The sequence below is a fragment of the Exserohilum turcica genome, assembly GCF_000359705.1.
Source record: "Exserohilum turcica Et28A unplaced genomic scaffold SETTUscaffold_11, whole genome shotgun sequence".
NCBI classification, from domain to species: domain Eukaryota; kingdom Fungi; phylum Ascomycota; class Dothideomycetes; order Pleosporales; family Pleosporaceae; genus Exserohilum; species Exserohilum turcicum.
The window spans coordinates 32,020-59,378 of NW_007359926.1; the positions used below are offsets into that span (position 1 = coordinate 32,020).

The 27,359-nt window shown below is 51.9% G+C and overlaps 9 protein-coding genes across 9 annotated transcripts; 4 read left to right on the forward strand and 5 right to left on the reverse strand.

Moving 5' to 3' along the window:
- Positions 1-1,663: 1,663 nt before the first annotated feature.
- Positions 1,664-4,316, forward strand: SETTUDRAFT_158638 (glycosyltransferase family 39 protein; the record flags this gene model as incomplete). Its single annotated transcript, XM_008023759.1, has 7 exons — positions 1,664-1,786; positions 1,979-2,133; positions 2,192-2,478; positions 2,534-3,567; positions 3,622-4,089; positions 4,156-4,248; positions 4,296-4,316. 7 exons carry the CDS (start codon positions 1,664-1,666, stop codon positions 4,314-4,316), a joined length of 2,181 nt encoding a protein of 726 aa, XP_008021950.1.
- A 3,042-nt stretch (positions 4,317-7,358) lies between these two features.
- Positions 7,359-7,855, forward strand: SETTUDRAFT_64940 (uncharacterized protein; the record flags this gene model as incomplete). The annotated part of the gene is given in 2 exon segments (XM_008023750.1): positions 7,359-7,466; positions 7,484-7,855. Coding segments are annotated over 2 exon segments (480 nt in total), but the record flags the coding sequence as incomplete, so codon positions are not given.
- A 577-nt stretch (positions 7,856-8,432) lies between these two features.
- Positions 8,433-12,759, reverse strand: SETTUDRAFT_25278 (glycoside hydrolase family 18 protein; the record flags this gene model as incomplete). The annotated part of the gene is made up of 10 exons (XM_008023615.1): positions 8,433-8,528; positions 8,591-9,074; positions 9,126-9,195; positions 9,248-9,314; positions 9,365-9,414; positions 9,479-9,508; positions 9,565-9,818; positions 9,867-9,967; positions 11,875-12,456; positions 12,511-12,759. The coding sequence occupies 10 exons, from the start codon at positions 12,757-12,759 to the stop codon at positions 8,433-8,435; spliced, it is 1,983 nt and encodes a 660-aa protein (XP_008021806.1).
- A 697-nt stretch (positions 12,760-13,456) lies between these two features.
- Positions 13,457-15,242, reverse strand: SETTUDRAFT_175163 (uncharacterized protein). The gene has a single exon (XM_008023760.1). It carries the CDS (start codon positions 15,219-15,221, stop codon positions 13,482-13,484), a length of 1,740 nt encoding a protein of 579 aa, XP_008021951.1. The 5' UTR covers positions 15,222-15,242; the 3' UTR covers positions 13,457-13,481.
- A 498-nt stretch (positions 15,243-15,740) lies between these two features.
- SETTUDRAFT_166977 (uncharacterized protein) lies at positions 15,741-17,096 on the reverse strand. Its single transcript, XM_008023761.1, has 3 exons — positions 16,875-17,096; positions 16,664-16,792; positions 15,741-16,605 (listed from the first exon to the last, which is right to left on the reverse strand). Exons 1-3 carry the CDS (start codon positions 17,071-17,073, stop codon positions 16,073-16,075), a joined length of 861 nt encoding a protein of 286 aa, XP_008021952.1. The 5' UTR covers positions 17,074-17,096; the 3' UTR covers positions 15,741-16,072.
- Positions 17,097-17,365: 269 nt separating this feature from the next.
- Positions 17,366-19,028, forward strand: SETTUDRAFT_166979 (uncharacterized protein). The gene has a single exon (XM_008023762.1). The coding sequence runs from the start codon at positions 17,664-17,666 to the stop codon at positions 18,771-18,773; it is 1,110 nt and encodes a 369-aa protein (XP_008021953.1). The 5' UTR covers positions 17,366-17,663; the 3' UTR covers positions 18,774-19,028.
- A 271-nt stretch (positions 19,029-19,299) lies between these two features.
- SETTUDRAFT_125692 (uncharacterized protein) lies at positions 19,300-20,736 on the forward strand. The gene is made up of 3 exons (XM_008023763.1): positions 19,300-19,753; positions 19,822-20,233; positions 20,297-20,736. Exons 1-3 carry the CDS (start codon positions 19,585-19,587, stop codon positions 20,472-20,474), a joined length of 759 nt encoding a protein of 252 aa, XP_008021954.1. The 5' UTR covers positions 19,300-19,584; the 3' UTR covers positions 20,475-20,736.
- Positions 20,737-23,615: 2,879 nt separating this feature from the next.
- Positions 23,616-24,733, reverse strand: SETTUDRAFT_166981 (uncharacterized protein). The gene is made up of 4 exons (XM_008023764.1): positions 24,448-24,733; positions 24,246-24,373; positions 24,020-24,167; positions 23,616-23,962 (listed from the first exon to the last, which is right to left on the reverse strand). The coding sequence occupies exons 1-4, from the start codon at positions 24,670-24,672 to the stop codon at positions 23,900-23,902; spliced, it is 564 nt and encodes a 187-aa protein (XP_008021955.1). The 5' UTR covers positions 24,673-24,733; the 3' UTR covers positions 23,616-23,899.
- Positions 24,734-26,076: 1,343 nt separating this feature from the next.
- On the reverse strand, positions 26,077-27,065 carry SETTUDRAFT_36669 (uncharacterized protein; the record flags this gene model as incomplete). Its single annotated transcript, XM_008023672.1, has 3 exons — positions 26,077-26,729; positions 26,759-26,901; positions 26,983-27,065. The coding sequence occupies 3 exons, from the start codon at positions 27,063-27,065 to the stop codon at positions 26,077-26,079; spliced, it is 879 nt and encodes a 292-aa protein (XP_008021863.1).
- Between the last annotated feature and the right edge of the window lie 294 nt (positions 27,066-27,359).

Below are 27,359 nucleotides of genomic sequence, written 5' to 3' on the forward strand. Positions count from 1 at the left end.
AGCAGTATAGGAGAAGGTGATCTGGTGTCTGTACTCTCCCGCAATCGCAGAGGTTTGAGTTTCTCTTTTTCACTCGCTTCAGTCATTACTTATACCATAAACACAGTCGTTTTATAATTTCTACGAGTAATTATAAATATCGATGGAAAATCCATAATAGCGTCTTGCAGTATTAGGAATAGAAGAAAATCAGTTTGATTAAGAGATGAATTCTGGTAACAGGAATCAAAGGTCAAATACTAGTGTTATAAACTTTTAAGACTGAAATTCTCAATACTACCATATATAGTTCAGCCCCTTAAGAAGTAGGAGTACAATGTCCTCTATCAGGTACATATGGTGTAATAACACATTCAAGACCTTGGCAACACGTCGCAATACATGGCTCTTTGACTAGTTGTTAGCTAAGTCTAATAGCTTTGAAAAAGTACTTACGACCACTAGATATACAAATACCAGGGTCACTGCCGCATGGCTGGTTGTTAGGAACACATTTTTTTGAGCCTGACAGTAACGACCCGTATCGCATGTTTTGTTCTGACGCCGTGCTCGAGCCCTGGCTGGAGATACCGAACGAGCATCATTTGGACTAAGGACAGGAGCCTCAACGCGGAGTGGACGTGGATGCCCAAACACTTCTTCGAATCGTTCGTCTGATAGCATAATACGAATGTTGCCAAATTCGTCGGGTCCTAGTCTTTCGCTCTCGAGTATTGCATTTGATCCGTAGACACTAGAGATAATGCCCACTAGAGCAAGAAGGGACGGTGTAACGAACTTCATATTCTGGTATCGGGGCTTGATTTGGTAGGAAATGGAAAGAGCTAGTGAGTCTAAGTGGTTTGAGTTTAACCATGAAGAATGCTTACTTAAGTACAAACAGAGTGGCAAATAATAAAACTGCACGCACTGCACTGCATGCTACCCGGACTAACCTTTCAGGCTCATTCGCAACACAGGCCTTCCTGGAATTAAGACATGCTAGTGAAATCTTCGCCAAGGATGAAACGTATATGCAAATTGGAAGGACTGAGGTTGTCTTATATCACCTGGGTTAGTAATAGTGTAACAAAATACCCTGTGAATAAGTGATGACCAAAATTGGACCCCAAGAAGATTGGTACCCTCCCAGCACGAGATTTACTATCGCATACTCTTCCACATAGAATTCTAGTCGGCAAGCGATCCCTAGTTCATTGCGAGCCCCTCCCTTGAAATCACTCAATTGAATACTGCTGGTATGTAGTATAACTATGTACTGTGGTTAACTGCTATACTAGCAAAAGAATACAGACTTTCCCCTAGCCTTTCATGAGATTCCGAGGGCCTAGAACAATACAGGCTCAAAACAAACTGCCGAGACTATGCTTAGGTGATAGGCACTGTCTTTATTGCGCATAGTCTTGGGGAAAGTGTTCCTGGTAGTGAGCATGACACGACTGAAATTGGAGCTTACGTAGAGCAGACTTACTAATAAGAATGAAACCATTGTTGCTTAAGCTAGAGAATAAATAAGGGGTACAGTGGGTCCTTACTAGCTCTCTTATTTGCTTCTTCGCTAACCTACCCCTGCTATTGTTAAGTACTCTTTCTGTATCCCAACGTTCATATTAACTCACAAATACCTGCCTGGTTCAATAGCAATCTCAGTGCAAAACTTCATATGTATGGCGTTGACATGAAATGCCGAAGCATCTCCTTTTTCGATCCCCTTTTGAAGCAATCCGTCTCGCAAACTCAACCTAGAATTGCGCTCAAATCTTCAAGTTCCTTCACCTACGACAAGGTTGCAGATTAAAACATCAGTACTGTATAGCTCGCTAAAGATCAACGAATCTGATAATACAAATAGGGTGTGAAGCGTGGGACATTGTACAACGAGCAGATGACTGAACCACAAGCGCAGCAGGCGGCCTCATCAATACGGCTGTGCTCGAAGAGCTGGAACAACGCGAATAATAATACAAATCAACATAAGGCGACTGGTTATGCTTCAGATGGCGTTTCTGACCACAACATTCTCAACCTGCCAGGCTCTGAATGGCAGGTTCTGGGAATTTTGACTATCATTGCGTCATTTGTACGTCTGTACCGATTATCCCAGCCCGATAGTGTCGTTTTCGATGAAGTCCAGTAAGCTAATCGTTCCACCCCGTCCATTTTGAATATATACTGACGACCGATTGGTTAGCGTTGGGTTTTTTGCCTCTCAATATCTCAAGGGAGAATTCTTCGTAGACGTGCATCCTCCGTTGGCAAAGTTGCTCATTACTATGGCTGGACAGTTCAGCGGATTCAATGGTAAATTCACATTTGACTACATTGGTCAAAAATATGAGGATGGCGTACCATATATCATGATGAGACTAGTACCTGCAGCTTGCGGGATTCTTGCAGTCCCCGTCATGTTTTTGACACTTAGAGCAGCAGGCTGCCAGGATTTTACGGCTTGCTTGGGCGCTGGACTTGTCATTTTTGGTATGTACACCCTACTTCTCCTCTCCAATTCTGCTAAGATGCTAAGATACACTAGACAATGCCCTTACTGCACAGTCTCGTTTCATTCTCTTGGACTCGCCCTTCATTCTCGCCATGGCTACCACTGCACTTAGTTGGGTCTGCTTCATGAACCAACACGAACAAGGTACAATCAGGTCTTTTACTCGTTCCTGGTGGTTTTGGCTACTTTCTACAGGTGTTAGTCTCGGCGCCACAATTAGCATGAAGTGGGTTGGACTGTTTACTATGTGTTGGGTTGGCAGCTTAGCCCTTGTTCAGCTTTGGGTCCTTATCGGGAGCCCTGATGACATAAGCTTGCACCTATGGTTCAAGCATTTCGCCGCTCGACTATTATGCCTCCTTGTCATACCTTTGTGCCTTTATATTTCCATATTCAACCTGCACTTCGGGTACTTCACCAGTCCGGGTGAGAGTACCACGTTCATGTCCCCAGAGTTTCAAGCTACTCTTAACATCAAGAGACCGGATACACCTGCCAATATTGTCTATGGAAGCCATGTATCCATCCGTCACTGGAACACATATGGCTACCTCCACTCGCACAACCACCTTTACGTCAACGGTAGTAAGCAGCAACAAGTCACGGCATTTCCTGAAAAGGACCCGAACAATATCTGGATTATTGAAAACCAAACTACAATAATTTCCTTTGGAAACATTAGCTATCTTCATTCGCCCAACGTGGGTCCTACTTATATCGAAGATGGTGCGGTGATCCGATTAAGCCATATGAGTACAAATTACTACCTACACGCGCAGGATATCACCGCACCTGTTACAGAAGAGAATGATGAAGTTTCCGCCTATCGCCAGGAGGGGTTTGAGGGAAATAACAATGATCTCTTCCGAGTAGAGATTGACAAGACTCATTCTGAAAGCATCGACGCCCAGGCGCGTTTGAGGGCAATCCAATCGAAGTTCAGGCTTGTCCACCTTGGGAGTGGCTGTCTACTACACTCACACAAAGTCAATCTTCCAAATTGGGGATTTAATCAACAGGAGGTTTCCTGCGCTCATGACAACGCTTCGACAGAAACTATTTGGTACGTGGAGGGAAATATCCATCCCTTCATGCATCACACGACAGAAAGAATCAATTAGCGGAAAAAGAATTTTTTCGAGAAAACTTGGGAGTTGCATAAGGTCATGTGGCAGCACAACGCAGCCCTGATCCGGCCACATCCATGGGCTTCTCGTCCTTCTTCTTGGCCAATCCTTGGAAGTGGCATGAGTTTCTGGGTTCATCACAATCGCCAAGTCTACCTTATCGGGAATCCCGTCATTTGGTGGTCATCTACCGCCGCCATTGCACTCTATCTAGTTATCCATGGCGTAGCAGTCTTGAGTTGGCATCGCGGATTCTTCACCTTTGATACAACTTTCAAGCGACTTGGTTACGAGATTGGTATGACTATTTTAGGATGGGCATTTCATTATTTTCCCTTCTATCTTATGGCTCGTTGCTTGTTTATACATCATTATCTTCTAGCGTTGTACTTTGCTATCATGTCACTGTGCCAAATGTACGACTTTGCGGTCTATCGCTTGAATATTTTTGGTGCTAAGCGGGTAATTGGTCAGATGATTGGTTTTGGTTTTCTGATGCTGGCAATAGTTTTCTTCGCTATCTATTAGCCTCTAACATATGGGAATGTATGGACTTCGGATCTTTGCAACCGTTTCCAGCTCGTTAGAGGATGGAATATTGATTGCGATAAGTTTGACTTGGTACGTTTGTTCCGACCCTTCTCTATTCCCATTCTAACGTATTGAAGCCTGAGTTATCTATTGAGTAGATGGTATGAGCAGTCGCCTAGTCGCCGTACTACTCTTGTTTCTTCATTTGTTCTAGGGCTCACTATGTACTGCTCTAGTGAAGATACTTAAATGTTCTTATTGTACCTGCTCTTCTTACCAAGAACCTACAATCATGAAGAGATTTGCTTTTTTCGCGAATCGAATTTGGGGATTACTATAGAAAAATATATCCAAAAATTTCAGCTGACTTCTATTACCAACCAGGTTCACAGATGAATAGAGCAAACAAGATACGCTATCTATTACTCGTGTCTCGGCGACCGGAGCCTGGACATCTCATAGAAAAGATTGACAGTACTACTACATACTTTTAGACATAGCTATCGATTGAATTTCATCTATTTCTCTAGCACCTACCTACCTTGGCGAGCCTCTTACCATGCGTATCTAGCAACTCTTAGTTTACGGCAGCTTGCAGCTGTCGCCCTGCCGAGGGTACTCCACTACAGATGTCTAAAACAATATAATTTACTCGGATATCTAAAACAGCTCACTATATTCTCCCCATTCAGACAGGGTGATAATCCAACTAACCCGCCTTGTGAAAAATACGATAATCATCTAGTTCAAAGATGCAGTTATCGCATCGTATCTTCCTTCGCCATAGCAAATTCGATCGCTCCTAGCCATCTCTTAGAATAACACAAGATATCAGAATCACCAGTCTTGGGTGCTAGATTTTGGATCGTGTTCAAAGCTGCATATTGCGTTGGATCCCAGGCCTCCCCTCCTACTACCTCACTTCGCTTAAGAACAGAGTACCAAAAGCACTTTATTGCCTTTACCGGTAAGTCAAGGTCTTGATCTATGGATCCGAGGAGGTAAAATTTTAAGGAGATGTAGAAGTTCCATTGACGCGGCTGAGACAGTGCTGTGCGCCCTTGGCATTATAAAATAATTTTTTCCAAATCACTACAAATGGCTTCCGCCTCATAGAGTTTACGTTCCTGGATAAGACGTCGAATAACCGTATGCCAAAGCCATATCCTCGCATAGTCAAAAATCACAAACTTCTGGTCGACTTCTCAAAGGACGGCCCGGATGTCTCCACCACTTTTGCGGTGGTATAGGCTGAAGAGACCTCCAAATGTTGTACGGGGCAAGCTAGCTTGGTTATAGCCATAACATGCCTGGATCCAGTCATGTGGTGTGACTTTTTTTTATCCACAGTTGGCGGCAGCAAGCATCAAAGGCGAGGTACAAGTGTCCAGATGTGTCCATAGGCAATCGACTAATTTCTTGAAACACCTTTTTTCTTGGGTCGTTGCGTTCCAGAATAGTATTGGCCCATTCGATTAGCCCTTCCATCAATACTCGTGCAACATCAGATCTGTCAGAAGTATACAGGATGGCCAAAACGGCCAATAGATCTGGGAACTGTCTGTGGTGATAGGTCTGCACGACAGCGTCGAGTAGTACAAAAGCAGTCTGTATTTTAATCCATACAGCTGCATCACCCCCTTTTTCATAGATTCAACGCTGCACATATCATGTTATGCAGCCTAGTGAGATCTGACAAGCCTGAGATAAGCGCATTGCTTTAAAATATAGACACCTCTTTTATCTATTGTCCATATGCCTCTTTCGAAGCAAGTGTCAAAATGCACGCTCGTGAACCACAGTAATCGCTGAAATGACGTGAAGTAGTCTAGATCAGATACTCTGCTGAAGTTGAACGAAAGTGGGACAAATATCAGATCTTGCGAGGGAAAGCTTAGACCGGACGCGCTTGCTGGGGATTTCCTTCGCTTGCAATATCGTTCCACTTCTCGTATATCGAGAAGAATCCCATTCGAAAGGACCATACATTGACCAGCTCCGCATTCCCTCTCTTCCAGTATGGTCAGTTCCAAACCAAAGTCTGCGGTACTATTGTTCTTGTGAAATCTCATCGCTCGCAAATGCGATTTCCGCTGTGCAATCCTCACACGGACGTGTTAATGGTAACTCTTCCAACCGAACTTGAGATTCACGTCATATTCACATTGGGTTCTTTTCTTTCAAGCAACCCCTTCACTTTGTCTAATGTGTGCCTGTCATGCACGTAGAGCTGAACGATGTCATGGGAAAGGCATCTGAAAATATTGGAATTGGAGATGACAGTAGTATTCATGTTACAATTTGTGGAAGAGCGATCGGTTCTCAAACCAACTATTTGAAGAGACAAGATGGTGTGACTTAATCAATTTTCCATAGCGTTGAGATATCCCGCTCAATGCGTATCATTTTCGATATCCAGGCCTGCACATCTGCTAGCTGCATGAGCCTATGATTTTTGAATACATATACGCCACCCAATTGCAATTTGTCCCAGGCCACCACATCATTGTTATGCGAATGGCTACGGTTTCCCCTCTCAGCGCAGACTAAAACTTTTTTTCGCTTAAACCCCTGCTATGCACTGAATGACTGTCATAGGACCATCTCGTGACGAATCAGATTCAAGTATGGCTTGGCTGTTATTCAGTGCCAAAGTATTTAAGAATGGCTATCTGTCTGACAATTCAGATACAGGTTTCATTGTCTTCGCTACTATGTTGCCAATGACGTACGTCTCATCTTTACATATAATTATAATTCAACAGATTGAATCAATATAGCGTATCGCAAATAACTACGGGAAAATGGAGACAAATACACGCCCACAACCAAGACCTGCTACTTCCGCCTAGAAGCAATATATGGATAAAGTCTGCAATGCAATCACTGCTGAAATTGCTATGTTTTTTTAGAAACAGTAAGCTTACGAACATATGGCGGGATTTTCAACAGCTTCAGCTCATGTTTAGCCTTGGGGTTGACCTCATCATTGTGACCGGCCCTACTGGAAGCGGCAGATCCTCTTTTTTAAAAGCTGTCACCGGGTACAACATATAGATCATCTCAACACTTCAGTATGGTACGGCTACTTATGTCAACCATTGTTTAAAGACTCGCTGTTCACGCCGATGAACGCAGCGACTCGGCAGACTGCCCTTGTTCTGACGTGTATCAAAGGGAAAAAGTACCTTTTTCTTGATATGCCTGAATTCGATGCCGCAGATCTTGACGACTGTCAGATATCCACCATGCTGACAACCTCTATGGCCACCATTAAACAATATGTCAAATTTCAAGGACTCATATGTGTTAACTGATTTAACAGCGTTCGCGCTACAAACCGGCAGTAAAAATATCAACATGGGTTTACCAGTTTTGCGGACCTGGTTACATGGACAATGTAATCATTGTGACTACCAAATGGGATATTCTGGCCGATGATGCAGTAAGTGACAATTTGGACCGCTATGAGAATTGGACACGGGACGCTGCACTTGAGCCGCTAGTATCCCACGGTGCTCCGACTTTGCACCATGGGCTTGTTCAGGATGCTAGTGGTTGGAGAAAAATCTCCCTTCGAAACCAACGGGACAAAAGTACCAAGCATGCCAGAGCCATGATCTTTGATCATTATGCAACATCGTCAAATGTTGTGCTACAATTTTATCATGAGATTGATCAGGGACATTCGGTTGAAGCGCCATGGGCTAAGAAAATTTCTTGGAATGAGGCCTTCATCACCTCTTCGACAAAACAATCAGTCAAACTCTTCATCTAATGCCGGCACATGTTGGAGACTGGCCAAAGAGGTACAATCATGGATAAGACTTCTTTACAAGGCAGCTAGGGTATATCGAAGCATGTCAACAACATACGATATGGAAACAAAAGAAGGTTGGAACTCTGAATCTGAATTTGATGTTGATTGGCAAGATGATTATTTTTTTTGGATGATGATAGATTACATGTTCTCAATCTGGGCAGCGAAGAGCGAGAAGCTAACCCTTCCCCTGGTTGTATTGTTCTATAGCAAATATGTAAGCGATCCTTTATCTGAAGCACAGTGCCTTCATAGAAGAGTTTTTAAAACGTTATTATTGTAAATTACATACTATCATGAAATGTATAGTTTATCATACACAGTCGTAAGAGACCAAGTTCTTTACTACTAGATATTATCTCTATTGTAAAACCTACATTACTAGCACGTTGGAATCATGAATAGGACAACTATATTGTTTATGCATGTAAACATGGTAGTACTTCTACATATACTAGTTTACATTATCTTTGTCTGAAAGAGGATAGTGAACCGTATTAAAGGCCGTGTCTACACCCGCCAGATTCGGACCACCCAAAAGATCGATTGCCTTTGAGCATGAGTTAGTATCTTCCATGTTTGCCTATTTGAATGAGATTTCGAAAAACTTACACAAGCTAGAAGACTCTTTTCATCTGCACCATCTGCAGTGACGTCCCAGAATGCAAGTCCTCCCACATGGTTGTTCTGTATGGCCTGCTCAATCTTGTAGCTTAGTGACCTGCGGTTCTCATACGAGACCATCATTCGCTTGACTCCATCGTATGAGTACGAAGCGTGAGCGTCAGAGTCCCAGTGTTCCTGAGCGCCAGGCAGTGGTAGTGTTTTTTTCGGAAACAAATGTGGCAACCAGTCATTTTCCAGAATGCCGAAGGAATGGCCAGGTCCTATATTGTTGTAGAAGGCTCGACCGTAGAGGCTGATTCCCAAGTTGATCTTATGCATGCTGATTGCACCAGATGTGAGATAAAGATCGAGAGCGGACTGGACGGCGAACGGTGTTGACGATGGACGGGTGGATGAAACTGTCCAGGGCGCCGAATGCACTGCATGGTTGGCATCGCTCATTTTTGGCGCATCTCCATTGAACCCGTAGCTGTGAGCGTCAGGTTAACGAAAACAGCTATTGCGTGAGCATTTTGCTTACGCCATCATGTTCCAAAAATCAACAAAAGGATCCATCTCCTTCACTTTCATGTTGTCAAAATCACTCGCATCTATTTATGTATATCAGTTTTCTGCCCTAGTTCAAGTCGCCTGAGGACTTACGGATGGGAGCCACAACAGACAAGGTTATCTTATTAGTCTTGGCTCGGGTGGCGTAATCATCGATAGCCTACGCGATCAGGGGGCTGAAGCTGGTCAAATATTTCTTCCATCACTTACCTCACGGAAAGACTTGACTAGCTCCACATAATTGTTTGCGTCTTCGACACCTAGGTAATGCAGTCGTGATTAGCCAAGGGACAATGTGGAGGGCGAATACGGACGGCGACCTACTCTTGGGAAAGATCCAGGTTAGATCGATACCTGGTTGATGTTAGAAGCTTTCAAAGTGGAAAACATGGCGTGTATTGAGTGCTCACCATCCCAACCGAAGTTGTACATGCAGTGCATGCATGTATCTACGAATCTGCGACGGCGCTCAGGCGTTGACACCGCTGCAGACCAGGTCTCCGACAGACGCCAGCCCCCAATGGAGATGATTGTCTTGAGATGGCGGTGACGGCCCTTGAGCTTGAGGATTTGGTTGACATTGCCAAACACATTGTTGCCTGGTAGCGCGGTATTGTCGTCTCCGAACACTGCCTCAACATCGCTGTATTTGTCGTAATGATCACTGGAAACGTTGATTATTGCTCACATTCATTTTCTGTGAGTATCTTACCATTGACCGTCCTCCTTTATGAGGGCGAAACCGTAAATGAGATGAGTGAGGTTGTGGGCTGGAACGTCGGCGGGAGTATAACCCTGCTGCGAGTATGACGCCTTCAAGCGAAGTCAGAAGCTATTCCGTGCCGATTCCCGTGGGAAGCGTCTTACCCAGCTAGTATAGTATCCCACCACTCTTTTCTTCTCTGTGCTCATGGTCGGAATGGACAGGTTATCTTGGTATTTTGCAAGTTTCACTGATTTGATGCAGCACTTGCAATCAGTGGGCGTGAGGTTACTTATAGTAGATATCTGCGGACGCTGCTGTAGTGTCGGCTACATTACGTATTATACCTCGTTGTCAATCCATCCGTGTCTGCACTCTGTATGATGTCCTCTCTAGTGGTGACGTCTCGCAGCTCCTCCCTGTCTTCTCCACATTTCCGTATGCTGCTTTAGTCGTCATTGAGTGTGCTTAGTCCGAAAATCCAAGCCCGTGGGTTGGTCACAAGATTGTGGGATGTGCTCAGTTGGGATCCCCCTTCATGTACGTTACTTGCAGTTGCGATTGTTGTCCGATCGATCGCATCACGGGGACCTCATGCCAAGTAGATTCGGCTCACTAACACGAATCGCATTCACCAGAGGATGCGAGGATCAGGTCTCATCTCGCTGTTTGACGCGTGATAACAATGATGCTGCTCCTGCGATACAGCTTCTATTAGCGAGCAATTACCCTCATATCCATTTCTCGGGAGAGGGGCTTTTGAATGCTGATCCAGCACTTGCCATCCTATCATATGCTTTGCATCGGGGTGAGCAATTAGTTGACTACAACAGTCGTACGTGCATGAGTATGCAATAGTTTGCCATGTCATACATGCAGAGTTTGGCATTGGTCTACGTGTTGCCGGAAACATGGGCCCAAGGGCAACGACACAACTGCACAAAACAAAACAAATTGGCAAGTTGCATATCGTGCTGTTGCAGAGAGCAGAATAACGCCACACACCATCATGACGCCACAGTCTGCAAGTCTGCACATGATCTTGCGAATAAATCAAGGTTTCCTTTTTCTTCTTCATCCTTTTTAGTCAAACTCTACAAGGGTTCAAGCGGTATTCCTGCTATGGCACGATGCGTGACCAAAGCAAAAGAAGCAACTCGTGGTCAAAAACAAGTAAGTGTAGGCAGCCTCTGGGTTGAGTACAGGGCATCTGCCAAGGCGCTATGCCGCATCAAGTAACTAAGTAGTATAAGTAATCTCAGATGCCCAGTCCAGTATGCAGATTTGCGGTGACAAGAGCCGAAAAGCAAACATGCAGCGTATCGCATCGTGCCGTGTGACTGGCATTACCAGCACCCAGCCTCATGACTGGGAATGATTTGAGCGATCAGAAGTACGCCCGACAAAACTGCCGGATAAGTACTATGACTGCACGCTGCAACCTTCACAGGCATTTAGTCTACATGGCATGAGCTGAGAGGCATGTAGGCCGCTTGCAAATGCGACCACTTGGATAATGACGTTGCTGGCATAGATGATTGCTTCTCGTGTTCCACGTATACAGAAGAAACAATAGGGATGAGTTGAGTTGCCCTATCCTGTGTTTACTTCACCCCGTCCACCGAGGACCTCGAGACCCACGAGAGCCTTTAAGGAGCGCCATCGGATCGGAACCACCCGTGCCTTTAACCGCCATCCCGGCCCGTTCCCCGCGCGAATCTTGCTTCTGCCGCCCCTGCGGGATTATTATGTACTGGACCACGATTCTTATATGCTGACTGCGAAGCTCATGCATCGCCCTTCGGCTCTCTAGGACAGCCTGCATAGCGGCTGCGCCATCGGTGGGACAAGCCTCGCCTAGCCGATGACAGGCATCCAACAAGGAGTGGCCCGATCGGATCCTGTGCAGAAATGCCTGGTGAGGTGGCGGCATGTATCGTAACATGGCCTGTGTCATCGACATCAGTTGGGCTACAGTAGATGCTTTCTTGTGCGCACGCGCAAAGTGTCTGCTTACATGCATGAACTCTCCACTAGGTGAGTTGCGGTCGTCCCGTCCAATGAGTGCATCAATGTATTGTAGCAAGGAACTTTGGGCGTTGCTCCCGCCACTGAAGGTTTGATAGTGCTGTGTGTCGTCTTCCTGCTCATAGACAATACCATGTGGCAGTCCTGAGGATTTCATATTGGCGCTTCCTGCCAACAAAGGGCGCAGCTTCCAGTAGAAGATTTGCGGATCACAGCCCTCCCGCATTCGAAGCAGCATGGCCTGCATGGCTCGGACATGGCCGGTGAGTATTTTGGCACAGCCAAGTACTTCCGCTAGAGACAGCTGCTGCATGTCATCAACAAACGGCATAGTGTCATGGAGAAGTTGAGCCCCGAGCCCTTCGATTGCTGTGGATATGCTGAAGAACCATGATTCGTCGGTGAGTCCGGTGAAACTGACGTTTGTTGAAAGGTTTTCGGGTCGCATGACATCTTTTGCATCTCGGAGACGCCAATTCCATAGACAATATGCCGCGAATGTCGCGGTAGGCACCATGCCAAGGGCTTCACATACCGCCAGGTATGGCTTGGAGAGTATTGGAGGAACCTTCTAAGGCCGTGTGAGACTCGGACTGGAGGACTGGGGAGAAATGCAAAGACTTACCTCGCAGGGCTCAGGTCGCTGCCAGATCCAGGCCTGGGTGAAGAAGGACAACAGGACATAAGCCCTCTGCATCTCTCGCCGCTCACGGAGTCGGTCCATGTTCAGGAGGGGCATCTCGAGAACAAGTTGACGAAAAGTTTGCTTCTCAATCGATACTGCTAGATTGCGGGCAAGCCGCTCCCAAGGCTCGTAGTACGGGTCATCGAGGCCTTGTAGAGGCTGTTCTTGGGGCAGAAATCCATTTCCCATCGAGCAAAGCCGCATTGTTCATGAAAGAAGTGATTTGTAGTTTCGCCCTGTCTGAATTTTGGGGATTCTGATGAGAATACTCGTGCTCTTAGAGGCTCGAATGAATAGTATATAGGCTGAACAAATAGGAAGTACAGAAGTGCCAACACACATAATGAGACTAATGCAGGCAAAGGCCTGAGACGCATCCAGCGACTGGATTTCTGCTTGTGACGGCATGTCTAGCGTATACCCAATCGGTCAGTATTCATCGATCATGAGCCCTTAGTAGGATGGGAGAGTCAGATCGCCGCCATGTACTCACTCTGCAAGATCCATGTATCTTGCAGCAATCCGCTAGCTATAAGCAAGACTTGTTGATCATTCGGTCCTTCTGTCACTTTATTTGATTTGTTGCAGAGCAAGTTACCATATGACATGTTGGGAGCAGACATAGTGGCGGCACTACTTCAACTCGCTGCAAGCTTTCACTCCGTTTTCCACCGTAAACGCGCATCATCCATCTGCAGTTGCTTCTTTGGATGTTTCCCCATGAAGCTGGTGATGTAACGTTTGTTGCCCAGCTGCGATCACAATCAGCATACATGATATGCAAAGAAGGTGGATGTGCAACGGCATTCACCCGCTGTACAAAGAGAAATGTCAAGGCAAAGACAAGCACGTTCAGCCAATGGCGAGATCCCAACAATAGCTTTATATTCTGATTACACTCGCTATTACTATTAGCTAACAGTCTCCACCCAGCCCTCTCGATTGCGTTCCCCTTTTAGCATGTCGCCGGCAGTAAGTTCCTTTGCTAGTCCGTCCTTGGTTCCCCTCCGGCGTGCGCGTTCACAAACAGATTGCTCTTCCTTTTCGCACTCCTTGATTGCCTCTACAACCTCGAGCTCCTCGAAGCGTGCATCTTGCAGATTGAGCTTTTGCCATTGTGGGTGCTTTTGGCAGCGCTTCTTTAGACAGGCCGTTTCTTTGATTTCAATGTCCATGAGGTCCACGCCGTTGACGTCTGGTATCGAGGACATCTGCTCGTCTGTGGGGGATAGCGTCGAATGCTCAAAGACGGCACGACCGTGCTTGCTATTGCGCCAAAGAAGGAACTCTGCGTCGGACCAACTCAATCGTGAATCATATCCGCAAAAGTCCTTGATCTTGATCTTGTCGCGATCTGCCAGGCGAACTGCCTGCTCTTTTGCCATGCTGACGAATTTCTCTCGGTCCTTGAGCACCTCAAGCCTATCCTTCAACTGTAGCTTTTCCTTGTGTAAAGCTGTCAGTCGGTCAATTTCACTGGCGGTCAAGGCAAGATCCTCGGCGTTGGAGGGAAACTTTGACCGGGATGGCGAAGCGGTTTGCGGGGGAGTAAGGACGCCAGTACCTAGGTTCTTGAAGGCCTGGATGTTTGGCGATGCGTCGACGAGCGCCTTCAGGTCCTTGGCTCGCAGGGTACCGCCAAGCGGTGTCGGCTCTTCCTCTTCGACTCCGTCGCCGTCTGCCGTCTTTTTCTTCTTCTTTGATTTATCTCTCGCAGCGCTGCTGTTCTTTGCACCCGCTGTGCGTTGCAATTGCTCCGACATGAAGAGAAGACCGCAGTCGTCAGAGCAATACTTGCTTTCCCTTCCCTTGACGAGACAGGCGGGCTTGCGGCAGCCGTCGCGTCTGCACATGGGCTTCCATGTGGTATGGCCTCTTCCACGCTCTTCGCAGAGTGGGCAGATGAATTTGTCGACCAGCTCCTCGTCGGCCTGCTTCATGTTGACACAGTCGCCATGAAACCAGTCGTCGCAGCCTCCATCACAGCCAATCATCCACTTGTGGTTGTCTGGCTTTTTGCAAAGACAATACAGGTTGTGGTCTTCGGACGAGTCGCCGTCGTCGTCAGAGGCATGGGCCTGAGACGAGGTGTCTGGGGCGGGAGAGGATTCGAGGGCAGGGGTGCCTGCTTGGGAGCCCTTCTTGGCTCCCTTGGGCGGGCGCGAGACGCGCGAGGTGGGTGTGACGGAGCGTGTGGCGCCGTCGTCGGCCTCGACCTTGCGCTTTTTGTTCGGCTTTGTTGTCTTTGCGGTGCCCTTTTTGCGCACGGCGGAGGCTCCTGTGGGCGCGGGCCGCTTCTTTGTGGGCATGGGCGCAGCATTGGAGGCGACGGGCGACTGTGTGCTGTCGGCAGCAGGCTGCTGGTGTCGCCTGCGCAGGCCAAGATCGCTCTGCTTGGCAATGTCGAGTGCCTTGAGTGCGTCGGTGTCCATGTCGTCGGGCGTGGCGGGCGTGTGGCCAGGCGGCGTGGCGGCGGGCTCATGCTTGATCCAAGGCTGGGACATGTCTGGCTGCAACGCGCCGTGCATGGGCAGCGGCGTGGGCTCGTGGGGCGCAGAGGCAGGCTCGCCGTCGTGCATGGCGTCGCTGGCATCGGCGTCGCTGGAGCGTGACGAGGGCGGCCTTGTCTGAGATGGGCCGTGGGCGGACATGGATGGCGTTGTTTGGTCGTGGGTGTGGTGGTGCAGGGCCGAGGACAAATTCTGGATGGGGGCAAGCACTGGGGCGGGCGATGTGCGTGACATCAGCGACTGGCGGCGCTTGCGCTCGTGGGGAGAATTGGAGCCATGGTGGTAGTGGTCGAGCGTGGGAGAGTGGACGTGGGGCTGGTCGAGCGGCGGCGAGGGCTCCATGGGCGCATGGTAGGATGCGAGTGCGAGAGTGCTGGCCGGCCGTGGCGCGTTGGAGCGGGCAGGCGGCGGAGACAGGTCGCGCATGGGCGCGGAGGCATATTGCTGGCCAGCGCCCAGCGACGCAAGCGTGGCGAGGGCGTCGGCGGCCTTGTCCGTTGTGGTGGAGGCGGCGGCGGCGGCGGCGGAGGAGGTGGTGGTGGCCATGTCGGCGGGATTGGTAATGGACGGGCGGCGGTCTGGGGCGGCTCCGTGGTTGAGGAGCGAGTCGATGCTGCTCATGGCGGTGCGGGGAGGCGGCTGGGGGGAGGGGGGCGAGGGCGAGGGCGAGGGCGTCAGGCGGCGGCGGCGGCAGCAGCAGCAGCAGGCATGGCGCGAGGATTTTGAGCGACACGGCAAGGGCGAGAGCCAAAGGCGAAACCGGCTGCAGGCTGGCTGGGGACAATGTGGGCACCGCGGCGCCTGGTGTGGGAAACGGAGCCGCTTCACGCAGCTTGGCGCGCGCACAAAGTAGAGGCGCCAGTCAGTGTGCGGGAGGCTGAGGCTGAGGCAGAGGCGCGCCTGCTTGGCTCCTCGCTGCTCCAGTACGTGCTATTGCTATCTCTGCCTTGCTCCCCCATGCAGTAACAGTCCGTCTCCACGTCGCCCGCCCTCTACGCCTCCGCCGCCGGCGCAGCGTTGCTGTGAGCCTCGGCCACGTTGAGCGTCCTCTGGATGCGCCTCTCGAGCTCCGCCTGGTCCTCGCCCTCGCCCGCGCCGTGCATGGCCCGTATGAAGCGCGCGACGCCCTCGCGGCCGACCTCGACCTTGCCCCTCGGCCCAACAATGTAGTCGACCGTCTCCTCGCCCCCGCCCGACGTGTCCTTGACGCGCACAATGTAGCCGTCCTTGACCATGGCCGCCAGCGCCTTGTCCTTGGTGCCCACGGGCGTCGTCTGCTCGGCGTTCATGCGCCGGAGCGCGCGGTCGAGCTTGCCCTCTGGAATCATGCCGCCCGAGATGGTGATGAGGGCAATCGTCAGCGTGTACAGCCCGACATAGGCGTCTTCCTGGTTGATGACGCCGCGCTCCAGCGGCCGCGACGGCCCCATGATTGCGGGCATGCGGTACTGGTCGGGCAGCATGCTCTGCAACACCCATACGCTGGTCGACTTGGTCTGCGAGTCGGCGGCCGAAGCTGCAGCGGCTAGAGGAGGCCATGTCAGACACGATAGAGCAGCCCAGGCCGTTGCGGCGATGCATACCGCGCTTTTGCCGTAGCGTCACCCGTTCGGCCCTCGGCAGCTCGACCAGGTGCATGCCAAAGACATGCATGAGCTGACTGTTGGCCTGGGCAAAGACTTGCTTGAACAGACGCCCATGGGAGCCGAGCACTGGTGCTGTCAGTAAACACGCCCAGTCGAACGGCAATCAAGGCGGCTGCGCAACACAGCCCACCCACGTTGCACTGCACACCTTTTTCGTTGATGTCTTGACGCTTGATAGGCTTGCGTGAGTGCTCACACGACAATGCATACCGGACTAGGCCTTTGGCCATGTGGTCAACACTCTCGATGCCGCCGCCGCCGCCAGCATCGTCGCCAGCATCGTCATGGAAGCCGTCAGTCATGTCCACGTCTGCATCTTGGTCGTATCTGCCTCTCCGCGAAGCCATTGCGCGCGCGAGAGGAGAGGAAAGGCGCGTCGAAGGAGCCAAGACAATGCAGTCGCGTGTCGGGGGCCCTTTTGCTTTCCGCCCCGGGCCGTAATGCCAGTTAGTAATTATGTATTATGAGGGTAGTATGTAAGTATGGATGGAGTAGGTAAGGCTGGACAATGCAGGCGAGGCGCGTCGGCAAGGCGAACCATGGCCCGAGCGTCTGGATAGTTCGTAGCTGCTAGCTGCCAAGCAAATGTACCTATACTGCATCCATCCACACATTCATCCATCCATCCCCCCTCCCCCCAGCAAACACGCCCACGCTCACAGGCACGCATGCACCCGCCATGAGCGCATTCGCAGCTGCTGCAAGGCGGCCGGTTTTCCGCTGTCTAAACAACCCCGCACCGCTTCGATGCCGTCTTCAGGCCCGGCAGAGCTCGCGCTCGCCCGGCTCCGAATTTGAGGCGATGCTCAAGCAAGGCGCCCGTCCCAAAGGCCCCCCCACAGAGGAAGACTTTGTATCGGTCCACCGCGCCGAGGCGATACGCCGCGCTGCCCTCATTCGCAGGAGGAATTGGCTCGCGCTCGGCGCGGCTCTCTCGATGATTGCCCCCATTTTCCTGGTGCGGCTGTGGGATGTGCCACTCGACGAGGACCGAAAGCATGACGACGGCTTGGGTCGAAAAGCGGCAGACTGGGTCGTGGGCCCGCCTACCAAAACAGATGCGCCCAAGAAGGCCGCCGACCAGTTCCAGAGCAACAAGGTCGTCATCGCAGCAGGCGACAAGGTCATTGCTGCGCCAGCCGACTCGCACAACCCACAAGCCTCGGATCCCGATACAATTGAGCTCGTCGAGACCGGCACATCGTACGTGCCCTACTTCCCTCGCACCATTCGGCTGCCTACCGATGCGGCTGGCCCGGAAAGCGTGAGCAGCGACGCCGAATACACACTGCTGGGCCTGGGCATCAGGAAGGTCTCGTTCTTGCGCGTCCAAGTCTACGTCGTCGGGCTCTACGTCAAGACAGCCGACTTGTCCACTCTCCAAAATCACCTCATCAACACGGTCAACCCCACGGCCTCGGCGCTGATTCCAGACGAGAAGAAGGCCCTTCGCGACTCACTGGTTGACGCAGACAAGAGCACCAAGATTTGGGAGGCCATCCTTTCCAAGGACGGCCCAAGTGGCGTGGACATGGCTTTCCGCGTTGTGCCCTGCCGAAGCACAGACTTTAAGCATCTGCAAGATGGCTGGATGCGCGGCATTGCATCGCGGACAGACGAGGTGCGACGGAGGCAGGCTGACTTGCTGAGGCAGCAGGCTGCTGAGAACAAGACCATCGCGCTGCCCAAGCCGGTCGAAGAGAGTGAGTTCCAGGACGAAGCTTTTGGGCTTGCCATGAAGGAGTTCCGCAACCTATTCCAAGGCAAGGGCAAAGCGCCCAAGGGCAGTGTCATTGTCTTGACGCGGAACAAGAAGGGAACGCTTGGCGCATTATACCAGCCCATTGTCAAGGCTGACAAGCAGGAAAACATGGGCAAAGCCACATGGCTGGGTCAGGTCCAAGACGAGAGGGTAGGTCGCCTGGTGTGGATGCTCTATCTTGGTGGGCAGAACGTCAGCTCCGAAGACGCCAGGAAGAGCATAGTGGACGGGTGTATAGATATTGTTGAGCGACCGGTTGGTACGTTGGAGACCATGGTGCATTAGGGTCTGTGTATCATACGCATGTCAAGATGTATGGCGCTTCAACAGGCAAAAGCAGCCGGGCTGGGCCACAAAGGCGTCTGGCCGACGTGTTGAAGCGGTGCATTGCCCTACCAAGCAGAGGCTCTAGACGTGTGCAGTCTCTCTCTCTCTTTTGCTTTTTCCCACCCACGTACTCACCCACTATTTTGGCCTCGAGAGGGATATCTGCAGGCGGCCTGGACCTAAGCCTGTGGGAACAGAAGCGACGATGACATCAACGCCCCCCCCCTCCCCCACCTGTGCAACAAGCTTTGGCGCTAAGCTACTTACTAATGCAAAGCTGCTGCGAGGGGACATGCCATGGGCATGATGTCACCCGCTTCCTCTCTTCCCACCCATTGCTCATCCTTGCCATTCCCATTCCTCTGCCCGCCCCAGCCGGCCTACCAGCACCGACGCCCCGTTTTTCTGCATCCGGCTACGGCTGCGTGTGGAAGTGATAAGCTTCGACTAAGCAGCCATGGCATGCCATGACCGCTGACGTCGCCGCGGTTGGCAGATGCTTGTTGCTGGTCCCTTGCACTTGTCTCGTGCCGTGTAGGCTGGGTGCTTCCCGCGAATGACGGTGGTCCCGGATGCTTACTGCCAAATCATGCCTGCACTAGGTATAGGTCTGGGTATCCCCTCTTCAGCATGAGCCTGACCAGCTGCGGCCACGCTACATTCCTACATTTCTCAACGTGTCGACAGCCTCATCCTGACCCCAAGTCGCCAGGGCACGACTTTGGGCACAAAGCTGTACGAGCGCTTTGCCATCATAAAGATACCGACCATGGCCGTCATATGGGGGCTTGATCTTAATGAGATGCAATGGGCCAAGTTCAAATCAGGCTACATGTGGAATACCGCATACCACAACCGCTGCACAAAGTTCATCGTCTACCAGCTGGCCATGATCCTGTGTGTTGTCAGCGAGAGTCTGGGAACGGCTGCGCTCTCTGGTAAGTCTTAGATGCTCTTCTTCAACGCCAACACTTGCATAAAGCTTTGCGTCGCTCATACTTGGCAGATTACGTCGACCAGCAAAAGTTTGTTGCAAGACTTGACAGCAATGCCACTGTCCACAACAACAACTTTGTCGGTATTGCCTCGTACAACATCTTCGTCGGCATCTTTGTCGCCACCATTTTCGGTGCCGCCTTCTTCTTCGACCTCTTCTGGCCGGAACGGTTCGAAGCGCCAGGCGTCAAAGTTGGGTGGAAAGTCTGCTCAGTCCTGGCCTGCATGCTTACCCTTTCGTGCGCTCTGGCATACACGTACATTGTTGCAAGTCAGAGCGCGTATGTAACGGGTACGAATTCTGCAAATGCGCAGCGGCTCTTGGCCATGTACGGAGGAAGCCCGCTGAAATACAGCGAGAACGGCCGAGCCATTGCCAGTGTCGTCTTCCTGTGGCCTGGCATGATCTTCACGTTTGTCAGGTAAGACGCCGGTTTGGGCAATTGTCCCGTCGTCGACTTAATCTTACTAATTCGGGGTCCAAGTACTTACCTTGTTTGGCACTCGCTGGCGCACATCGATGCCTACGGACCGATGTCTAGGCATGCGCGCTCGGAAAAGCCGGTCGATCGGAATAGTGTTGCAGATTCCAATGGTCTGGATGGCGCCACAGCCGTCCAACCGCCAGCGCAGGCACATGTATCGCACGACAATGTTGTATAGGGAGGGCATTCGGCGCATGTGTCAGATGCGGCTGATCAAACCTCTTCTGAACAAGGGATGGAACTGCAATGCATGAGTCGAGTTTCGCGGAATTGAGGAAGAGTAAAGGCATGCACCTTGCGAGGTGGATACGGCGTCGTGGGTCACCCATAAAAGGATATAATGCGGCGTTGAGAAATTGTGCGGCACGAGTCGATTGCTGCGTTGCACCTTTGGTTGTTGGTACATGAAAGGATGATACCCATTATTCGCAGAAAGTAGCGGACATGCTAATGAAAGTGTTGTCACTATGCAATGTTACACCAAGGGTCCACCAGTCAAACTCGTGGGGAACATGTCATGTACCCCACGCCAGGCTATGCAAAAAAAAGAAAAGAAAAGGAAGAAGACATTACATGAGTATTATTGCCAAGTGATGATTGGGCCCATGAAAGGCATGTGATGATAAACATGATAGCTTTGTTGTTTTGTTCTGATTGGCAAGAGATGCAGCTCCGAGCGTCTTGATTGGACATGACAGCATGGACGAGTGGGTGGGAAAAGAAAGGAACAAAGAAAGTTGGAAAAGGAAGAGATTACCAAACGTGACGACGTAGACGGCGACGATACACACACATGTGTCGGAGAAGCAAAGAAGCTGGTTGATAGGGCGGAGCAAGATTGTCTAGATTGCGCGAACCTGGTTCACAGCCACCCCCCCCCCCCACGCACACATGGCGGGCACCTGAGACGCCGCAAGCTTCCCCCCCCCCGTGTTGAGTGTCGAGTGAAGAAGAAAAAAAAACACAGGAAAAGAAAAGGGAAAACAAGTAAGTAGCCAAGGAAGAGTAATCAGAAAATGAGAAGATGATTAGGCAGGCATGGGTGGTGGAGGAAGGGTGTATACTACATGTAGAGAGGAGGTTGATGACGAAAAGGAAGAAGGAACCATGGACGCCAGCCGCAAGCCGCAAACTTTGCCACTGGACCAGGACTGGGACTGCGTGGGAAGGGCCCGATAAGCGAAGACGACACGCTGATACTGCACTGATGCTGATGCTGATGCTGTGCTGATGCTGATGCTGATGCTGATGCTGATGCAGTGTTAGTCTTTGTACCAGTGCCAGTGCCAGTACGTGTACCCTTTGTCCATGTATAGTAGACTAGGTGCGTGCAGCAGGGTTCAAGCATCCGCTCGCGGCCATGTCCCGCTTATCCACCCTAGTGTAGACCGACGGGTATATGCCTACATCTATGAGCTGAGACACCCAACTCCCCCCCGATCGTCATGCCGATGACAGACCGATGATTAGCTTGCCCTTTCCCCCCCCCCCACCCCACCACTCCAAGCTTCCCTCCGGGCCGGCGGTGGCGTGGTAGTTGGTTATGGTAGTGATGATGATGGTGGTGGTGGTGGTGGTAATGGTGGCGGGAACGGGAAATGAGATGGGATTGGCATAGTGGGCGGTACTATGTGTGTGTGTGTGTGTGTGTATGTGTGCTGCTACACTCAAGACAAGACTGGCTGGCCATGAGGCTTCGACGGGGTGTCGCAGAAAAAGGCGCGCGCGCGTCTTTTTCGAACCTACTTGCATCCACCCATCCACACGGGATGCTAATCAATATGGAGGGGGGGGGTGGAATAAAAGAAAAGTATAATTTTGTCGAAAAGTAGAAAAAAAAATCGAGAGGTTGGGAATGCGATTGCGACAGGTGGGTGGAGATAGGGTAACAGTAGGTGTCCCTACACCTAGAGGCGTTTGCGATGGTTACATGCACATCGATTCGCGCCCATCATGGACATAGTCTAGATGCAGTAGGTGTATTAGGGCCGGCAGCGACCGTGTTTGATTCATTCACACACACACACACACACATTTGCCTCCATGTTCAGCCATGACCCTTGTAGTGCGGATGCTGGAGTGTCTTACCGCAAGCAAGCCAACCAAGCAAGTCGACTCGATAACAAGCATGCATTAATCTGTCTGAATTTTTCTGTGGCCGTTTTCTTAAATTATATGCTATAGATTGTATTGGATTTATTTTGGGTAATGGATAAAAGTGGACGGCCCATATGGACAAGGACAGGCACTACACAGACGAGGCGAAGACACGGCCACGGCCACGGACGGCGAACGGAAACGGGCAGGGCAGGGCAAGGCAGGGCAGCCCTATGGGTCAGCAAGCAAAAGAAGCGCCGAAATTGGGCTTCCAGAAGCGCGTTCGCACATCATACACACGGTCGGAGAGGCTGGCTCCGTCGCTCCCAATACCATGCTCCATGTTGCTCTTTTTTTTTTCCTTCTCCACGTCTCTGCCTCTGTCTGACTCTGCCTCTGTCTCTGACTCTGTCTCTCAATGATTTGTTTACCTTTGACATGGAAACATGGCTCATGCAGAAACAAAGGCCATGTCACTTCCTCCGCCCCCCCCCCTTCACCCCTCCCAAAAAACAAAAAAGGTATCAAAAGGTAGCAGCTAAAACTCGGCCACGATGATCACGGGCAGGTTCCGACGTCTCTTTTTCCTCTTGGACCCTGTCCGTTGTTTCATTGTCGACAGAGCTAGGTTTGACGTGTGCACAAGCCCGCCCCTTGGTCTCTCGCCCCAAAGCAAAAAGAAGAAGAAGAAAAAAACCCAGCCATGCGTGCTGCGCCTAACTTGTCGCGAGAAAGCGCGTGTTTCAGCTCGCAACGGCGTCCCGATCCAAGACTAGCGTTTGCAGTTCACGGCTCCTGCGACTTTCCGCATGCGGCAGCTGGCCAAGGGGAGGAGAGAAAGGGTGCTTGGCAAATCGAGGCCGAGAGACATGGGCCAGCGTAGTGCCGACATCGCGTGGAAGCTATGCCGCGTGGTCGAGTGGCTGGCTTTGGTTCCCTTGGGCCTATCCATCCACGGCGTAGCGCTAGCCTCGTGATTTCCCGTGTCCGCGAAATGAGCTCTCGTTGCTCCCCCAGCCACGCGCCCGTGTCGGTGCCCATGGCCAATCTAATCAATCATAATAGGGCTGAGGAAGCATTCTGCAAGGCCGGCACATGGCCAGTCGCTGTCAGTGCTGCTTGCATATTAAGTATTTCACCCATTTGTGCAAGGACATGTGCCCCATGCCATGCAGCCCACAAATTGCCCGTGAAACAGACAAGTCGCGGTGCATGACATTGTGCTCGTGTCGTCCTGCTCTTTCTCTTTCTCTCTCTCTCTCTCGTCGGGCCCGCCGGGAGACGGGCGCTGTAGATCTTGGCTCACGGCTTACGGATAGAGGAGCGAGGGAGCGAGACAAAGAGAAGTTGGATTATTTGCATTTCATCGTGCTCTGGACCTTGTTGTGTCTGGTGTGCCCGTCAACAGGGACCGTCTCTTTGGACCATTGGGCTGAAATTTAACCGCTCGGGCTCATCTTGTTATATGTAACGCACCACACTAGGCAGCACTTCAGGGCCACCAGTTCAGACCGTCCGCCGATCAGCCATGACCCTCACGATGGAGCCTGGGCCAGCAATGTCCACAAGCTATCAGCGGTTAGTGCAACGGCCTCGAGCAATGGTGAAGGGCGCGACAAAGCTTACCTTTTCGTGCCAGCTGAGTAATACACTCATGGCCTGGCCGCCGCCTTCACCACCGCCTCGGCTATGGATCTGCGAGAAGCCTGTAGGCTGGGGCGTGATGTTGCGCGTCGTGTTGCCAGTTGGATTCGACTGTGCCATGCCCTTGTAGCTGCACAAGGGAGAAGAAAAGTAATCGAGTCAGCCTCTTGGTGCACATGGTGCAGCCGTGCTTGTGTCTCCAACGTACATGTACTTGATCAATACATCGAGGGCCTCTGTTCCACCCGGCGAGCTGTAGATCCGGCTGAGCATGGGCGACATGTCGGATTGGCGTATCGACTGGAGAATCTCGACAACGGCAGCGAGGTGGGCCTCCTGTGTGACAGGCAAACGGGTCAGTCAGCGTGGATGCCATGGGCGATGCAGGGCAGCCAGAATGGCGGGCGTACCTTTCCCTTGTCGTCGGCGCCATAGGGCGGGTTCACCAATGCGCCCTGCAGCGCGCCCTCGTTGTCGCCGCTGCGCAGCAGTTGGCGTATCTGCTGGGCATTGTTCTGCACGTCGGCCGTCGACACGGGCGTCGTGGTGGGCGCCAGCGAGCTCAGGTCAAAGTTGGCGGGGCTGTCGGGGTCGAGGGCATCGATGTTGATGGTGCGCCAATTGACGTTTGCCATGGTGGAAGCTGCAGCGGGGTGGTTTGCGTCTTATGAAACAGGCGATGAAGAGGAGCTTGCGGAGGGCGTGGGATGGTGGGATGGTGGGATGGTGCTGCGGTGACAGGTCGAGACAGCAAAGGCGAGGTAGGCTGGGGTGGTGGAGCTGCGGTGAGCTGGTCGCAATTGGACACGGCGACTTTGGTGGGGTGGGTTGCAGTTGCCACGCCATGTCTCCACTCTTTGGCACAGCACAAGCACAAGCGTGGCAGCCACCAAACCCCCCAGCACCACCAGCACCACCGGCACCAGCACCAGCACCAGCGCCTCAAGACCGTGAAGCGGCCGCATCCATCCATGGGCCGGGGTTCCACGGGAGCGGGTCAGACGCATCATGGCTCAGCCTACTACCAGCCAAGCAGTCATCATCACCATCTTCATCAACATGATGAGTATTACTATTATCATTATTATTACTATTATTGTTACTATTATCATGGCTATCATCACGCAAAAAGGCAGAGGCAGCGAGGTAGTGGTGGTACACAATGTTGATTAGTCTAAACTGAAGCCAATAGTGTCGTGAGACACCAATCCCAAAAGCCCAGGCAATCTTTCTGATATGCAAAACCGCCCATGACGGCCAATGCATGCCGTTCGTAAAGAGCGTTCCAGCGAACGCCAAATCGTCGCGCAGTTATGGCACATCTAGAGATGCCATCAGGGCCCCCAACGCGCTATAGTAGTACAATACAGTCCATGGCCTGGAATGCCACTGAAGGCCGAGCCATGGGATTCTACCCGTGTATGTCTCGCCGAGAATCAAACAAATAAAACTGCCAAAGAAAATGAAAGGAAACAAGCCAAGTCCGTTTTTAGGTATCTATGCCTGGGCCCAACCGAGTCTATAAGAACGCCGAGTGAGAAAGAGGAGAAACTTTTTTGCCGTAAGGGAAGGTCGCTGAACGTGGGACGCAGGTGAGAAGGTGAAGAAGAAGAAGAAGAAGAAGACGGAGAAGAGTGGCGGAAGTCGCTCGATAACGCGGAACAGGAACCGTAAAGGCGGGGGTATTAGGTTGCTGCAAGAATCGGAAGGATTGCGGGTGATTAAAAAGGCGTAATCTCGATGGAGCTCGATGGAAGCGGAAGGCGCCGTGGCCAGCGAGCTGCTCGGTCGTAATGGCGTTGGCGAGCGAGTGAATGTAGACTGGAGGGCTGGCGTTAGCGGCTGGTGGTGGTGGTGGTGCAGCGGCATTGGCAGGGCGCATCAACTTACGAGAGGGAGAGAGGGTGTCATTCCGTCGCGCCCCAACAGGAGCCGAGTGCCAATGAAGCGACTGCGTGACATGGAAGCCATGGCGGCAGAAAAAGCACGCGGCGAAGAGAAAAAGCAAAGGTCCGTTGGGATGCGATGACAGTGCGGCTTTATTTGGGCTGGGGTGGCGACGTGGGCTTGGGTGTGCCGGTAGTGTCGTAGGCGCCACGGCCCATGTTGTTGGACTCTGACTCCCTGAAGATCATTATGGTGACGGGTGCGCCGTGTGCTGTGTGGGCGTTAGCAGTCTGTCGCACAATCGTCGCAGGCGGCGCGGGCAGCGGCGCGGGAGGAGCAACACGCACCGATTGGGGAGAGAAGGCGGTTTGAGAGCGGTCGCCGAACGGGCGGCCTGTGCTGGTCGTGGGAGAGAAGGGACGAGAAGGAGCGCCCGAGTCGGTGTTGTCGGTGGTGGCCGGGGGGGTGTGAGAAAGCGGGCGCGGAAGCGGCGGTTGCAGTAGCAGCCACGGGCGAGGCGGAATTACAATGGGTGGTGACTGGCGAGGAGCTCCAGTGGACTGGCCGGGCAGTGGGACTGGGTAGAGAGAGAGACGGAGAGAGAGAGGAAGAGAGACGGGGAGAGAGAGAGAGGAGCAAGGAGTGTAGATAGCTGGAAGGGTGAGCGAGGAAGGTGTGCGGGTGGCAGGAGCAGCAGCAGCAGGCCGGCAGCCTTCTATATTCGCAGGTGGAATAAGGGGGCCTGTACTGACTTGCCAGACGTGGCCTTGGCTTGTCGGCGAGACAAATGAAATGAGCGACTGTGCTTTTCAGGAAGCAAAACGCCCTGACTACATGACGTTCCGGGAGCGACGGGTCTTTCGGCCTGTTTCAAGGTAGCTCCCTTGGCCGCGCAGGTGCAAGAGCCCGGGCAGGGAGCCAGGGTGATCTGCGCGCTGAATCCACGCTGATGGTTATGCCCCTGTCGTGGCGGCGCACTAGAAGCCCGTACCTGCAGCGCTAGGCGCGAGCCACGCCAACGGCTTCACTGCAGCCATGGCCGTGGCCTGTCGGCGTACCATGTCGTCGTCGTCGTCGTCGTAGTCGTCGCGCCGTGCTGGCCGCAGCAGAGCAGCAGCAGCAGCAGCAGCGACGCCCGCATCCTGTGTGCGGCGTGCAGTGTGCTGCGAAGCCTGCCTACTACACTAACCAACGCTTACGCATCGACTGTCGAATGCATATGCATGCACTGCCGTGGCCGTGGCCGTGGCCGCTGCCCGCCGTCGGCCCAACTGCCCCCCTCCCCTCGCTGCCCTCGCTGCCCTCCCTCTCCCTCCCCGTCCCCGTCGCCGCACGCCCTGCCCGACAGCCCTGCCCAGTTCAGTCGTCGCCGCCCTCGCCCTCGCCCTCGCCTCCTCGACCGCGCGCGCTTCAAACAGAGCCCAGACGCCACGCC